Source organism: Dinoponera quadriceps, unplaced genomic scaffold (genome assembly GCF_001313825.1).
Source record: "Dinoponera quadriceps isolate SergipeBrazil2010 unplaced genomic scaffold, ASM131382v1 scaffold37, whole genome shotgun sequence".
In the NCBI taxonomy this organism is placed as follows: domain Eukaryota; kingdom Metazoa; phylum Arthropoda; class Insecta; order Hymenoptera; family Formicidae; genus Dinoponera; species Dinoponera quadriceps.
In genome coordinates, this window is record NW_014554446.1 from 2,028,332 (window position 1) to 2,043,620 (window position 15,289).

Here is a 15,289-nt window from a genome sequence, read left to right on the forward strand (position 1 = left end):
ATTGTTTCGCGATGGCTGAATGAGCAACGGACGAGCGCCGACGCGCAGATCTCAGATACGCACACGTGCGAACCGTTTCGGTCTCTCTCCGCGGTTGCGTAAAATCTCGGAATCTCGCGCGGCTGGAAAAAACTCAAATCGCACGTATGGACGCATCCGTATGAACGCCTGTGTCTAATTGCAGAAGCAATCATGGTAGTATGCACATACAGGTATCGTCGTCCGCAGGTATTATGCATATGTCGAGACGACGCGTGCGATGTCGACGCGTAGAGTCAACAGTACTTCTTACTCTCTTGAGGCAATAATTGTTTGCATCAGTAAATATCACTAACGTTCCACGACGCAGTTCTCTCTCTCTCTCTCTCTCTCTGTGTGGATAATGTCGCGATGAGAAGTTCCGTCACGCCTCCGGCAGGACGCTCTGGCGTGAAGAGGCAAATGACACTTTTGTCGGCGCGTGGAGAAGAAAAAACCTATCGGCTTATGTAATCATCTCATTACACGTTTAATCGCAATTTGCCTTATTTATCCGTCGACGAGAGGCGTCCCTTATCGCGGGATTCTCCGTAAACGCGGATTACGCGCGAATAATGTTCGATCGCGCGAAACACGCTCCTCGAGACGACGAGTCACCGCCGTCTAATTATTGCTAATTACCACCAAATTTACATACATACGCGCGCTCACGCCTCTTGAAATTCGATTAATTTACAGCGTGATTTTCAGCGTGATTTGCAGCGTGACGGAGCGCGCTGCTACCGCGGATTTGCGAGTCGCCGAGTCCTCGCGGAAAATCTGGCTTGTTCGGTAAACCTGCGGTAAAATCGATATGCCGGAACAATCGTACGAGAGAGCTATTTTATCATATCTTATTCTATCACTCTTATATTGACGTTTAAAGAGACCGTAAGGCTCAGCGTCATATTTTTGATGGTGCATCAACTCCTACAGCACAAATGTTCAAAAAATATCCTAAAGACGTCCCAGGGATATTGAAATATTCTGGAACGTCTCTGGGATGTCCTTTGATCATTTGTGCTACATGAGAACGGAGTTACTTATAAATTTAGTATTTATCAAGGAAAATTGCGTTCCTGTGTATTTATTTCACTATCTAAATAACAAATATTAATTTGAAACAAAGTTGCGAGCATGCGTGCAATATTATATTTATCGTAAATATAAGAATATTATTTTTTATCCTTCTTATTATAATGCTGTACTTATGCATCCGTTGCTCTAATAGAAAGAAGAACATATGCGCTCAAATACATGTACATATATAGAGGAAGAGGTGGTATTATGACCTCCTCGTATATCCTCAATCATCACCGTCGTCGTCGTCGTCATCGTCGTCGCTGCAACAGCGGGCAGCGACTATCTAATAGCGGGGCTGGCGACGTCTGCATCGCCGGTCGCGATGCATCCTGGCCCGGGAGCGCGGGAGACTCATCCGCGAATCTGTCGGGGCTGCTGCCTGCCTGCAGCAGGTGGAGGGGGGGGATGTGCATCGACATTGCGATTTTCCGCCTATATAAAGGCAGATGCACCGGAGATCTTTGGTATCACGTATCGCTCGTCGTTGTCGTTTAAGGGCAAAGGGCCGCCTTGCGGATCGCTCGCACCAGCGACCACGAGACAGACAGAGAGAGAGACAGAGAAAAAGAGAGAGAGCCATGGAGATGAAGACGGTGGGTCCATCGTCCTCGGGAGAGGTCCGGAGGGCTAATCTCCGACGCAGCAGGACACACACACGCAATTCGGCGCGCGATCGGGCCAATTCTTTAGCCGATGACCGAGAAGCAAACGGGCGGTGGGAGGGGCCGTCGGCCGCTTTCGGGCCCGAAACTCGGCAGCCTCCCGATTTTTTTTTTTTTGCGCAACAGTGAAAGTGAAGAGGATTTGTGACATTTGTGAGCGCGCGCGCGAGATTACGCACGTTTTTCGCGCGTGATACGCGCGCGACGCCGGGGTGCCTCGCGGAGCCTCGACCGCGATTCTAACGCGCGACGTAATTCGCGCCGGCGAATTTAGAATCGAGATTTTTCCTTGAGAGCCGCGAGAGGAGGACACCGGTGAGACCGTCCGACGGTAGAATATCTCGACGACCGGGAGAGAGGAGGGTACACACGGCGTCACGAATGCCTTCCCAGTCAACATCGAGAGAGAGCCTCAGTTACGTTACTATGTTTCGTTTGTAATTTCGCGCTCAACGATGTAAACGCAATGTAACACTGATATTATGTCACCCCCTAAAACGGAGATCACGCGATTTTTAGCCTTACTCGTGCACACATAAGATCGAAATCGTGGTAATTAGAGCCATCGTAACTCCATCGTTGCAATCCGAGTCACTTGTTGTGCGACTCTCGACCTTAATCGCACGTGCGTAAGCTTGAAAATCGCGTGACTACCGATATCTAGGGAATGACAAGGCATTCATGAGGCAGTGTGTAGTACGGTCGGCGTCTTATATGCTGTAAACACCGACTAATAGTAACGTTGCATCAATATTGCAGTTTCTCACTCGATAATATAAGTGCGATATGACATGCGTTGTATATAACGATTACATTGTTGAGTGAGAAATTGCGACATTGTTACCGTTAATCCCGGAGAGGAGTCGGTCCCCGCTTGCTCGTGGAACCAATTACGGGATTTTGACTTAGTTCTATGATGTAACAATCTAATACTGGTCGCTGAAGGTCAGATTCTAGGAAAGAACCGATTTTTGCCGATGCAATTGCCACGAGCCTTGCCGATTTGCATTTTCGTGACAAACGTCCGTCGCCTCTTCGCGACAAATGTATCTTATATTCGTGAAACACCGCGAGAGACAAATTAATCCGCGAGTTATAAAACAGCGAGTTAACATAACATTCGATTGTCTCGGGACGCCGCGATCTTCGCCCGACGGCTGAGAGACGAAGAGGCTCCTCTTAATGTTCCCTCGCCGTTCTGCTTCTCCGCAGATCCTCGTTATTTGGGTGGTCCTTGTGGCCGGTGCTCTGGCGGCGCCGCAGCTTAACCCGAACGAAATCACAATCGTGAAGCAGGAGGAGGTGAATAACATCGGAGTAGGTGGTTACCGCTTCAGCTACGAGCAGAGCGACGGCCAGAAGAGAGAGGAGACGGCCGAGCTGAAGAACGAGGGGACCGACAACGAGGCGATGAGCGTCGTCGGTAGCTTCAGCTTTATCGCGCCGGACGGCCACACGTACAGGTACGTCGGGTCACAACCGTGAAAAAAGGTCATTAGGCTGGATCCACGATAGATCTATGCCTGTTGCTCTAAGTGGCAAGCTGTAACGTAACATCTAGCAAAAAGCGTCTTCAGCGTTACCAGACGTCGCAATTCCCACATCGAGTGGAAAGTCTGAGAAATTAAAAATTATGTTTATCTGGTGGGTACTAATAACATATTTAACCTTCGAAGGGTGTCCTAAAGACGTCCAGAGGATATCTTACGTCCTATGGACGTCCCCAAGACATCCTTCGGATGAAGTGTGCTGTATTTAAATAAAAGAATTTAGATTTCAGCAAACATATTACTAAATCTATCAGTATTCAACAAATATAAATATTGTCTTATTTTCTAGACATCTTTCCTCTCGACATAAGATTTGCTACGGATTTTGGCGATGAGGCAAACGCCTTTTGTGTCAGAAATTACGTTACATTCTATTACTCAGAGCGAAAAACTTATTACTGCAAATCCGGGGGTAGACGTACGCATTTGCGAAGTAACTGGCCGGCGAACGAGGCGAAAGTTCAAAGGATCGTCTTCCACGCGCGTCCTTTGACTTTCTCCGTGGCTTCGTTCGCGGCACTTCGACCGGGCTCCGTTCGGAGTCGATCTTCAATATCGTCGATTCTCGATTGCAGGGTCGATTACACCGCGGACGAGACCGGATTCCACCCTAGCATCAATCTCGTCGCGAAGTAACGAACGCTTGAGGACTGAAGTTACGTTACCTAGGACTCTGCGGTCGTCGGCACACACACATGCACGTACATACATACATACACGCAACACATATAATAACACACGCGCATTAGGATTTACTTTATACCAGTATACCGCGAGGCACGCGATATTTCAACGGCGCGAACCGTCGTCGCGAAGACGTCGCCGCCGATCGCCGGAGAACGATCGATCCTACGATCCTACGCGGACCGACTCGTCTCTCTCTCTTTCTCTCGGCGAGCGAACTCTCTTCGAAATCGTCTCGGAATTTCGCGAAGTTCGCCGATTTGCACCTCGCGATCGTCCCCGCCGCGAAATCGAGAGCGGCTCCTCCTCCGCCGCCTCCTCCGCCTCGGAATGCGACGCGGAGCGGTGCATCGGAGCGCAAACGTAAATATGACGATATCGCGGTGTCGAATTTGACAAAACGGCGGGCACGAGCGAAATTGATTCGCTGAGTGCAGCTGCCCTTTGTCGACGTTCGCGTAAGGAAGCGTCCGCGAGCAAGTTGCGTCAACGTCTCCGCATTCGCGTGTTCCGAGAGTGAAACGCGTGCTCGCTCGCGGCTCGCTGACGATACGTATCACTCAGTTTCTCGAAACTGCCGGCAAACACATTGACGAACGAGAGACTTCTCACACACACACGCAAACACACACACAGGACCGTCCGTTTGCGCGCAGCTCTCTCTCTCATCTCAGCGAGGCGACGGTGCAGCGCTCATCGCAGCGCCGCGATTTTATCCGTGCCTAAAGGCGCGATCTTTTTATACACATATCTATATATGTATCTGTAACAGAACGCAGCTCGTGCAAATAAACCTGTATACATACTGAAGTCTCCGTCGTCGTTCATTGGTTAATCCTGGTTTCGTTCCTCTCCCAATGAACACCGACTAACAGTAAGATAACAACCCTATAGGCGCGTAATGTTATTTAATATTAATATTTCTGGAATATTAATAGATAGTTATATGTTCATTTCTAACATTAAAAAAAAATTATTTAATGTTATTATATTTTTTTTTTAATATTCAACTCTATGTATATATATAATATATGTATAATTGTAGTTTCTTATTTCAAATATATTGTAATATTGTTTTATTATATAAGTCGAAATAATTTTGTGTAAAAATACGTTTTATATTAAAAAATTATATATATACATGGATTTACAGAATATTTCTTATAACGTACAAACGCATGGATGAGAATAAAAATCGCATTTTACAGTACAAACGTCTCGTTTAATATGATATACAAAAAGTATAGCTATAAAAGTTATAATTAGACGCTAGGAGAGTACCAGTGAATACATATATATTAATTACGAGCTGGATCACGTATTCACACGGATCGATCCATACGGATTTTCGCAGTTCTAAACATATATGTATAAATATCTCTTGATAATTCGTAAAAACTGATCTTCTACATTTATTCTATATTTACAATCTCTTTAATCCATAATATTACTTCGAAATCGTCCCCTAATATTGAAACACGCGCGATTACCTAGTAAATATGTATGAATATTCAGGATACTGATCACGATTAAACACAACACCGCACCTAACGCGGTGTCTCACAATTACACGGGAAGTTATTTGTACTAAATACCAAATATCCTCCTCCGTTTCAATGAATTCGATTAATCACTCCTCCCTCCACCAACCACAATTTTGTGCAATTCGAAAATTATGAAGCTCTAACGTTTTATATTCAATACGCGTATACCTGTACACGTATATGAATTGTTATTTTAATAAAAAGATTTTGCGGGTAAATATTACAAAAAAACTTGTGAACTTATTATTAACATTGAATTTTTACTGTCAGCAAACAATTAAAGAACAAGATTGACGTTCGTCGATATCCGCAAATAACCCTCCTCTGTTGCAATCACCGTTACGATCAAATCAAATTAATTGCTCGTATTGTTAAAAAATTCATTATCGTCTGGAAAAGTGTTAGACGCATTTTGCCGGTGAAAATTCTATTCGAACGCATTTCGTACCTCCCCCCCCCCCTTTTTTTGTTTCTTTTCGCACACTTATTCATCATGTACGATTAAGTGAAAATAATACGTTTTAATGGCACAATTTAATCGATCGGATTTTACTCGCTAAGCATGTTAAACAAAGCATTTTTAGTCTATATTGCATTATACGGCATATATGCGTAATGTACAATCCCTAACTCAAAACGTATTATAGTGAAACGTACCTCAGTACGTTGCGCGATACACAGAAGTTCGTGTTTTTCTTATCGGGCCGCTAACTTCTGTATGGTCCCCAAGCTCTGATCAGGCTGAAAGTCTTGTTCAATTTCGACAGCCATTGCAGTCCTTCCTCTCTCGTGTCAGCTAACATAAAGTGCCTGTGCAAAGCACGCAACGTTAAAATAAACTAATATCCCGCACGTTAACGGCAGACATAAAACAACGGAAACTTACTCTAATACAGTCTCATGCCCATCGGTCTTCATAATGAGGTTATTAGCGTCGCCGGGTTGCGCGGGTCTGGCCGCCTCGAGTAGAAACGTGAAGGGACGAGCACATTTCTCTCGATTCACGAATTGTACATTCTTTGTGAATATACCTGAGCAACATCAAGGTCGATTAAGTTTTATCTTTCACCAAGTTATGTTATAAAAGTTAGTCTTTTTCCTATCAAATTAACTCAATTAAATTAAAAGTTACTTAAACCAAAACTAACTTAATTAAAAGTTAACATTAAATAATAATTTTAATATTGATAAATTATTTTAATTTATATATATTTAAAAAAAGTATTAATAAGTTCAAGTTGATGCATTTTAAATTAATTACTTTAAGTTAAAGGTTAATTCATTTGAAGTTAACAAAGTTAAAAGTTATTAACTTTTTAACTTAACTTTTAACTGAATAACCAGTTATTACCAGATTCACTGGTAACAATATATCGGCATGCCTACAAGTCAAACAATTAAATGGGAAATGAATTAAATGGTTCAAATAATGTTCACCTTCCAGATCGAGACTCCCTATCGGACTTTTCTTGTGCTCATCTTCAGGATGTAGCCAGAAGAAGAGCTTGGCGTCTCTGAGCAAGCACCACCTCCGATCCCAGGCACCGAGACCCGATATATCCTCGAACACCGTTAAGAATCCGCGATGCTCCACCGATACCGAGATTTTGTGCGACATGTGCATTCGCAGGTATCCTTCCAAGGGAGATTGCGACGAGATCTAAACGGAGACCGAGGAAGATAAATATGCGTGCGTACGAGAATTTGCACGTCACTTCTATGAATCATAATCTATTCTAGATTTTCGCGGTGTAGAGAAATATTTTATTTAGCTTGTGCTCCCTTTCGTTTCAGGTCATTTCCCTGAAATGACGAAGTGAAACGAAATGTTTGTGAAATGTCGGAAACGAGTTCGCGAGAAACGCGGCGCCGAACTCGGGAGCCGAATTAAACATGAAAATTTCAGATATATCGCGATACATACTCCGAGTAAGTTAAATTGCTTGCGATGTATGTCGTTCAGCGTGATGCTAACAGTGCCACAGAGTTGAAAGGCAGGCGATCTGACTGCTCCTGGTCCCGCTGGGCTCTGTATGCTTGGCATTACGAATTGACTCTTCTTCTTCGGGGTCTTGTTTACCGCCTACAAGTGTAGATGCAGAAATTAATGCTGCATTCTCCGCATATTTTCGACACTCTTCTCGGTTCTTATTGTTCGTGATTTTTCTGGAGAGAGAGAGAGAGAGAGAGAGAGAGAGAAAAAGATCTTACCTTCGTTCCAGTATGATTGATATGATATTTCCTCTCGTGCGGCAAATACTTCGGCTGCGTCTGCAGGGAATATACCTCGACGGCGATCCTGAAATCGCTGTACAACTCGTCAAACTTCAACGTCGACGGGAAACGAAGGCACGAGTCGTCGGGTTCAGCGGCGGTAGCCGTTTGGGTAGCGACCACTTCCCCCAAGTGTCGCATTAAACAGACACAATGTAGATACGCATCTGTAAAGATTTGCGCGTGTTTTTAGTGTTTCAGTGTACGTCTGCGTCGTAACGAAAGATGTAAATCGACTTGACTAAAGTCCCACTCACTGTTGCCCATGTTCCGGAAGAATTCCGGCTTCAATGGTAATGTGATAGCCGAAATAGTTAAAGATCCGCTCCCTTGTATCTCCGGTGAACCTGCTGCGACGGGTCTCAATGTGCCTTCCCGCTTCAGCCTTTGCACTTCATTCAACGCGGCTAGGCGTTTATGAGCTGGTACGAAATAATTTTAGTGTCAAAACCGACTTACCTCCCGTGCTCTCGTAATGCATAATATTTCGGAATTTTGCTTATTTTAATATTAAGTAAATATTTGAGTAATTTAAAGGGAACTGCAGTTGAACGAAAAATAGAATCGGAAACCTCATTTTTCAGCTCAGACAATTCTCAATCGATGTGACACGTATCACTCAAAAATAATGTATACCAAAACTTCAAATGAGTTTTTCTCAAAACTGTTTTTTTTTTCACGGTTTTGCGACAGTTCAAGAACGAACGAAGATAACGAGATACTTTTTTCTTTTAATTAAAAAGCGTTCAAAATTTTTTATAAAACTAACTAAACTCCAATGAGAAATGTTATTTACTTACAAGTTATCGCAATACAAAGCATTTTGATCGATATTCAACTTACTCGCAACGAGCAGAGCCCATTCCCCGCCGACATGCTCGCTGGAACCGTTAAACTCTACAGTAGACTGGCACAGGTTCAACGCTTTACTGGCCCCTTCGATCTTCTTCTGCTGTGTGCAAACCTCGTCCAGCAGTTCTTTCACTTTCTTCTCCACCAACATCGCCTCGTTTACACGCTGCGATCTTTCCGCGCCGGAAGGCGCGCCTGATCTCTCCGATTTCGCAGCTGGGCGTTGAGGTGTTTTGGCCAACTGAAATTACGGAAAATGCCGCTGTGGATACATTCCTATCCATTTCACATCGGACGTCAGACGTTGAGACCAACCAACTTACCTCAGATTGCTGTCGCCTGTACGCACTGACCGTTCGCATCAGCGGCACGCGACTGCCACCCTCGTCTATATACGGCTTCGTTTTATCCGTCGGTGAAATTACTTTCAAGGGCGAACGGAACCTGCAATATTAAAAGTCGCTCGCGTATGAAGATACGAAAAAGAAGATAAGAAAGAGCATAAAAGTTTTAAAACGCTGTTTGCCGGTATCTATTAAAAAACTTGGAAAAAAAAAGTTGAAAAGAAGCTAATAAAAGTGAAAACGTACGAGTGATAGTTGAAACTGCTGGACACCCGTGACGGACTCTTGCCCCTATTTACTTTCGGTGGCGTCGGACCTTCCTCTCTCACATTCACGTCAGAATCCTCCGCCTCGAGGCATTCCTCCAAGTACTGATCCATCTCGTTGAGCACCGAGAGATCTGACATAGTACTGTCTGGGTCCGGTTCAATGGACCTCTGCAATCGCAAGAAAGGCGAATAACCAACCATATCAGTGATTATCCAGCGTAACCCGAGTCCCGAGTTTCTTTCTCTAAGCTCATGTACCTTCTTGTGGGTTTTATTAAACAATGAACGTTCGTTGAATTCGTGCAAAATACTGCGCCCGAAGCTCGTGTTCGTGGGATCGTTGGTCCGCTCACTCTCGGCAGTCTCCTCATCCTGCACACACATACAGAAATGTGCACAAGGATCGAGAATATGAATGAATGACATATATAGATTTATTTACATATTTTTGTAGATCTGTACACATGACCGTTTTAAATGATCTTACTTGATCCTCGTAATCGCTCGTTGCGGTGTCGGTTTCACTTTTCTCGTCGAGAGTGGCCGTTGCAGGCTCACTTGTGTCATATGTCGATTCAGTGTCACTCTCCGTGGTGAGCTCGATGTTCTCCAAATTGGGATACAGCGATTTCGGTTTCGGTGGAGCCACGCGAATGCGCTTAACGTCGGGCACCACGTTTATGTGTTGAACCTTGGGTGGGCTTCCAACTACTGCAAAGTATATCGAAGAGAGATGAATATCTCACCGCTGCATTTGTCATATCTGAAGCTTGAGAATCGTGTTTACAGGCGCACCTACCTTGCCTTTTTACCGGGGAAGATTTAGTGATGTATGATATTATCTGAGGCTGCGGTAACGGCGGCGGTAGTGGTGGTGGTGGCACGGCAGCGTGATCCTAAATTTAACAGGTAAAATAAATCTGATCCGTTGTCGCACGACGAAAGAAAATGTAGCATCATCTCTCCGCGCATCACGCGCAATTGATCAATTACCGGAGCAGGAGTCGGTTTAACCGGGCACACGGGGGAACTCTTCGGCGAGGAAGACTTGCCGCCTCCCTCGCTGCTTTCGCTCGTGCGAATGCCGCACCTGACGGCATTGCGGGCGAACTCCCTGTTCTCGTTGAAACGCGAACGCAGCATATCCAACTCGCGCCGTCTCTCGGCCTGGGTAGCTTGTAAAATCTGATTTTCCATCTCGTCTGTCTTGTGCTTATTCTGCTCGAATATCGCACGTTGCGTGCTAACCGATTTGCCGGGAATGTCGGCGTTTCGATTGCCGGGAGATGAATCTGAAGAGATCAAGTGTCGTTAAATATCTTCTATCGAACGGATGTAAGAAATGCAGCTTGAGATAATCGAAAAATCGTGTAATAAGAGTCTCGAAAAAAATTTGTCTTATATTATTATATGGGAGAAATATTCTCCCAGAAGGGTTAAAATATGAATTTTACATCTAAGCGTGTTTAATAAAAATCACAATCGAACACAGAGATTAATTTTTAGCACGTCAAGTACTGGTCAGGATGTCTCAGCAAGGTATCAGCACTAAGAACTATACATGCCTACGTTAGGTCCCGGTTGTACACCAAGTTTGTCCTTCTCCTGCAGCTTCTTCGGCGGTATCGACATCGTGAGCGGTGCTTTCGGTATCAAAGGAGCCTCTCCCTTGTTTCGCTCAAAGAGAGCCATTCTCTCGGCGATCGTCATTTGAACGGGATCCTTCGCTTTTGCATCCGTATTCTTGGCTTCGAACATCGACGCTTTGCTCAACACTGAGCCCGATGCTTGTACCAGGTCCTTCGGCGAACCATTAAAGCCAAACCTCGGTAATCGCGAGCTGCTAGTGGTATTTGCATTTTTGACAATTTTTTCAGGAGTGTTTTTGCTGCTGTTGCTTTTGAAAGAGGAGCCACCTGGGCTCTCAGAAACACTAGTATCATCATCTGTCTTCCCTGTTTTCGATGGTCCGTCCATCTTACTGGGTGAAACTCGTTTCCTCTCCTCCTTGTTTTGCGATACATTACTTGAAACCGTGTTTGATTCCTGAGAACAATCCTTATATTCATACACGAGGCGAGTATTGCTTTTCGTACGACTAAAGCCCTGAGCCTCCTGTAAATAGTGTTTTTAACTATTCTAATAGTATATCGTTCAATCGATAGCTTTCATAGAGATGCGAAGGTACGTGACCGTGTAGAAACAGTGGGACGTTAAACAGAAATGTTAAAAAGGAATGTTAAACAGGAGAACTTTTTACATAAAAACCTATACGAAGCTTTAGTCCTTCACCCCTAAAATGAAATTTCTTTCACTGAATATAGATGTCTTACCAAGCACTCCAATATATTTTTATCCCACTTTATGTTCTTAACTGGACTTCCATTTTTGCCTTTCTTCTCATTTGCTGATTTGTTATATCCACTCGTACTCGGTTGGCACTCTAATCCGCTTTTGACTTGTTCGTTAAACTTTGCTTGTATTCTCTCAACTTTATTGTCTAATGGTTTGGTTGTCTATCAAAATTATTGTGTATTATAATTATACATAAATATTGCGTCATCACAGTCTTGTATAAGGACAGATTTAAATTATTTATACATATGTACCAATTTTGGGTGGGACAAATCATCTTCCCAACTGTTGATCGTTGAAGCTAAAGCTGCCAATTTGTCAAGTCTAGCACCTCGCCTCACCGGCTTGTTGTGCTCCGTGTCATCTTCTGCATTGAACTTTTCCTCAGTCCTGTGTATAGGGGAGCTTAACTCGTGGCAATTATCATCTGTCGAGGAAACTACATCATTAATATACGTTCAGTAAATAATACAGATTTTTTTTTACAATAACTTATTTAAAACGAAAATGCTAAATTATATATAGATAGAAATAGAAAAAGAATTGTGCACTCGCAGCAAAATTATTTTTCTTTCATGTAAGAACTATTCAGATGATCATTTTTTTGGAAAAACAGAATACAACTTTTAAGAAGTATTGAAAATACAAAGGGAAAATATAGTCGTAAATATATGCGTTTTCTGTATGAAATAATCTAGGTATACATGAGAACACGTTCATGTGTGTGTGTTCATGTGCACACTCATATGGTGTCAGAAACAAGTTCCAAGCAACCTGTGTGGGAGTAGCCTAACTGTGAATGTGTGAATCGTGTGGGAGTAAAAGCAAATAGAACGACTCAAGAATATTTGAGTTCTCATACTATCTAAGAATGTTCTCAGTAACTATTCAACGAACTTCATCAGGTTTACTTCACACGTTACTGTTATCATTGTTATCCTAAATATAGGAATTTCTTTATATTTACTTTATTGCTACACTCACATCATGCACCTTATCTACATTGTTATTTACATTGGAAATCATGCACCTTATCTACATTGTTATCTACATTGGAAATAAATATTCCATAAATCTAGAAATTCTCTTTCATCTTAGGACGCTGCTTACCAGAGTACAATTTTCCAAGTCTCTGCAGCTTGGATCTTACTTTGCAACTCTCAAAGTCTCCGTTCTCTTTGTCAACTTGTTCATAATTCTCAGATGTGTCACACTTAACTGGAGGAGACTTTCGAGGAGGTTTGACTGGAGTTTTATCTATCGTTGTTTTACTCGGTGATTTGAATGGCGATGTTTTAGTCGGGCTTACGTTTGTCGCTGCTGCAAAATATATAATCCTCTTCTTAATACAATAATTATGTATATAAGTATAACCGTGAAATAGATAAGTATGAAAATTTTATATTCAAAAAAATTATCTCTGCATAAATATCCTTAATCAAGCAGTTGATTTAAATTCTGCAAAAAGAAAAACAAGAAGAATTACCTGTAACTTGCGCCAGGATGGCATTTGCATCTTTCAAAGGACTACGCCTTACAACATCATGTCCCACACTCGACAATTGTGTGTCTAATCTCTCTCTCCTTGCTTTAGCACGTTCCAACATACGCTGTTAACATCAAAATAAAATTTATTTATTTTTACTACTGTTTATACATTTAGACACTCTTTCAATGCACCATGCCACTCAAATAGTACAGGGGAACATTTCGCAATAGCAGTGACAAGTTTTATTCATGATGCAACATCGATTGTCAAGTCCGCTCGTCCGTGTCCTTTCTTAGAAGTAACACCGAAAAATCTCTGATAATCATGACGAAATAACGAGAGACAATGATCTCAAACATGAATTCATCCTCGCAGGTACAATTCTAGCGCGCAGTACGTCGTACATATTGCTCTCCGGCGAGAAAGAGAGAGAGTATCCTGTCTTACGTAAAAGGCGAGAAAAAAGCGTATTCTTACCTGAACGAAGGGCTCCATTGTCTGCTGCATTCGTGAAGGACGCTACCTTTCTCGTAGGGGGCGAAGTCTCGCCGAGGCTCACGCAGTTTCTTCCTCGTTCACTCTCACGAGGATTCTCGAAAGGACGCACGGGGACTCTTGAAAGGACACCGAATGAATGAGAGAAACGGTGGCTCGCGTCGCAGCGCACGGGGAGTATCCTTTAACTTTGACCGTTGGATTTAAACACAGGCGCCATACTGAACGCGGAGGAATGGGGGAGGGGAGGAATGACAGTTCCCTGTTGGGCGATCTCTCGTTACGATATCCCACGCGGGCAACGAACGACGCTCGCGACGGGACGACGTCGCGACCTTTCAACTTCGTAACGCGTCCTGCCGACGACGTTTCCCGCCCCCTCTCGCGAGGCGCGCCCTGCGTCACGCGAGACGAGAATTCCTCCCAGATTCAAACTCACGACGAACACAGCGAGACGCACCAAAAGATCGATTTCGCGAAGCGTTCACACGCGCTGCTCTTTCTGCACTCGAGAAACGCGATGTACCTTTTTTGCACGGTGCGGTACTACACTATATATCGGCAGGCACGCGAGGAAAGAGAAATAAGGAAATCGAGAGGTAGGTAAGCGCAAAAAAAGAAAAAGTACAAGGAGAACGCGAACCTCTCTTCAACGAATCTCGGGGAGGGGGGCGCACTGAAATCTTTGAAATAATCGCCTGAACCGTAGTTGCGCGAAGAAAATCCACCAATCGCGAGTCCGATACGAAGAGAGATCATGGCTGCCACTCCGCGGAACGAAACGCCAAATGATCGATCGGCGTCTCGCGGATCTGATTGGACGGATTTAAAAATTCGCACCAACTGAAATCCACGATTCACCAATCGATTATTAACCGCCTCGTCTCATTGAACGTGGCTCGTAGTCTCATTTTCTTACATAAATTAAGTAATAAAAATACGACCAACGAAACTTGCACATGCCAACACTTTATGTGCGATCGACTAAGATCTTAAGTCTTTTTTATCGATAAAAATACTTTAAATATGGTTTCTAAGACACTTTTGTAGAGACATTTTTATCAACAAAAGAGAGTTCAAAATGTGGGCCTAAGTGAATAATTTAAAGTTTCCATCGACTACCATAAATTGCAACATTATTCATCAGGTGCAATGCAGCACATTAAAACGTTGTTTCACGTTTAAAATGTTTAAGAACATTTCAAAATTTGTCGACGCGAAATCATCATGATTTTTTCTAACCGATCGTACTAAAAGATTTTTAGAGAAAAATGGCAAAGAAAATAAGTAATATATGTAGTAAAATAAATACACATACCACAATTTTGAAGCGTCAATCCCTGAAGAAACTGTGTGCGATGCAGCGAGCATGGCAGAGAAAACAACAATGTAGAATTCCAGCGTAAACTCCGCTACCTAACTCAACTCGACTACCCCTTCCTCTACTGTTTAAAATGGCCGACATCTTGCGGAGAAATGTTGTACTAATGTATGAATATTTGAAAATTTAAATTTTCTACTGGCTTTTGTACACTGCAATGTCACGAATTGTATGCAATAAATGATGATAAGTTATATTATTCTCATGCTAAACAAATATAACGTTGTTTCTTCTCATCTAATAATTGGTAATCCATTTATATAATGATATTTACCATTTTACTACTTTA

General features: G+C 43.1%; 2 protein-coding genes across 3 annotated transcripts; one reads left to right on the plus strand and one right to left on the minus strand.

The window, feature by feature from the left end:
• Nucleotides 1-1,444: 1,444 nt before the first annotated feature.
• Nucleotides 1,445-4,807, plus strand: LOC106750125 (endocuticle structural protein SgAbd-6-like). Its single transcript, XM_014630236.1, has 3 exons — nucleotides 1,445-1,694; nucleotides 2,976-3,226; nucleotides 3,889-4,807. The coding sequence occupies exons 1-3, from the start codon at nucleotides 1,548-1,550 to the stop codon at nucleotides 3,947-3,949; spliced, it is 459 nt and encodes a 152-aa protein (XP_014485722.1). The 5' UTR covers nucleotides 1,445-1,547; the 3' UTR covers nucleotides 3,950-4,807.
• Nucleotides 4,808-5,214: 407 nt separating this feature from the next.
• LOC106750178 (actin-binding protein anillin-like) lies at nucleotides 5,215-14,977 on the minus strand. 2 transcript variants are annotated; one of them, XM_014630319.1, is made up of 20 exons: nucleotides 14,938-14,977; nucleotides 13,602-13,738; nucleotides 13,122-13,245; nucleotides 12,746-12,955; nucleotides 11,890-12,062; nucleotides 11,614-11,796; nucleotides 10,846-11,338; nucleotides 10,274-10,572; nucleotides 10,080-10,176; nucleotides 9,768-9,991; nucleotides 9,539-9,652; nucleotides 9,258-9,448; nucleotides 8,991-9,111; nucleotides 8,659-8,908; nucleotides 8,073-8,237; nucleotides 7,753-7,982; nucleotides 7,466-7,624; nucleotides 6,979-7,201; nucleotides 6,428-6,572; nucleotides 5,215-6,351 (listed from the first exon to the last, which is right to left on the minus strand). In XM_014630319.1, the coding sequence occupies exons 2-20, from the start codon at nucleotides 13,629-13,631 to the stop codon at nucleotides 6,249-6,251; spliced, it is 3,534 nt and encodes a 1,177-aa protein (XP_014485805.1). In that variant the 5' UTR covers nucleotides 13,632-13,738; nucleotides 14,938-14,977; the 3' UTR covers nucleotides 5,215-6,248. The 2 variants fall into 2 exon arrangements, with proteins under 2 accessions (XP_014485805.1, XP_014485813.1); XM_014630327.1 differs by lacking the exon at nucleotides 14,938-14,977 and having other exon boundaries at nucleotides 10,846-11,326; nucleotides 13,602-14,223.
• Between the last annotated feature and the right edge of the window lie 312 nt (nucleotides 14,978-15,289).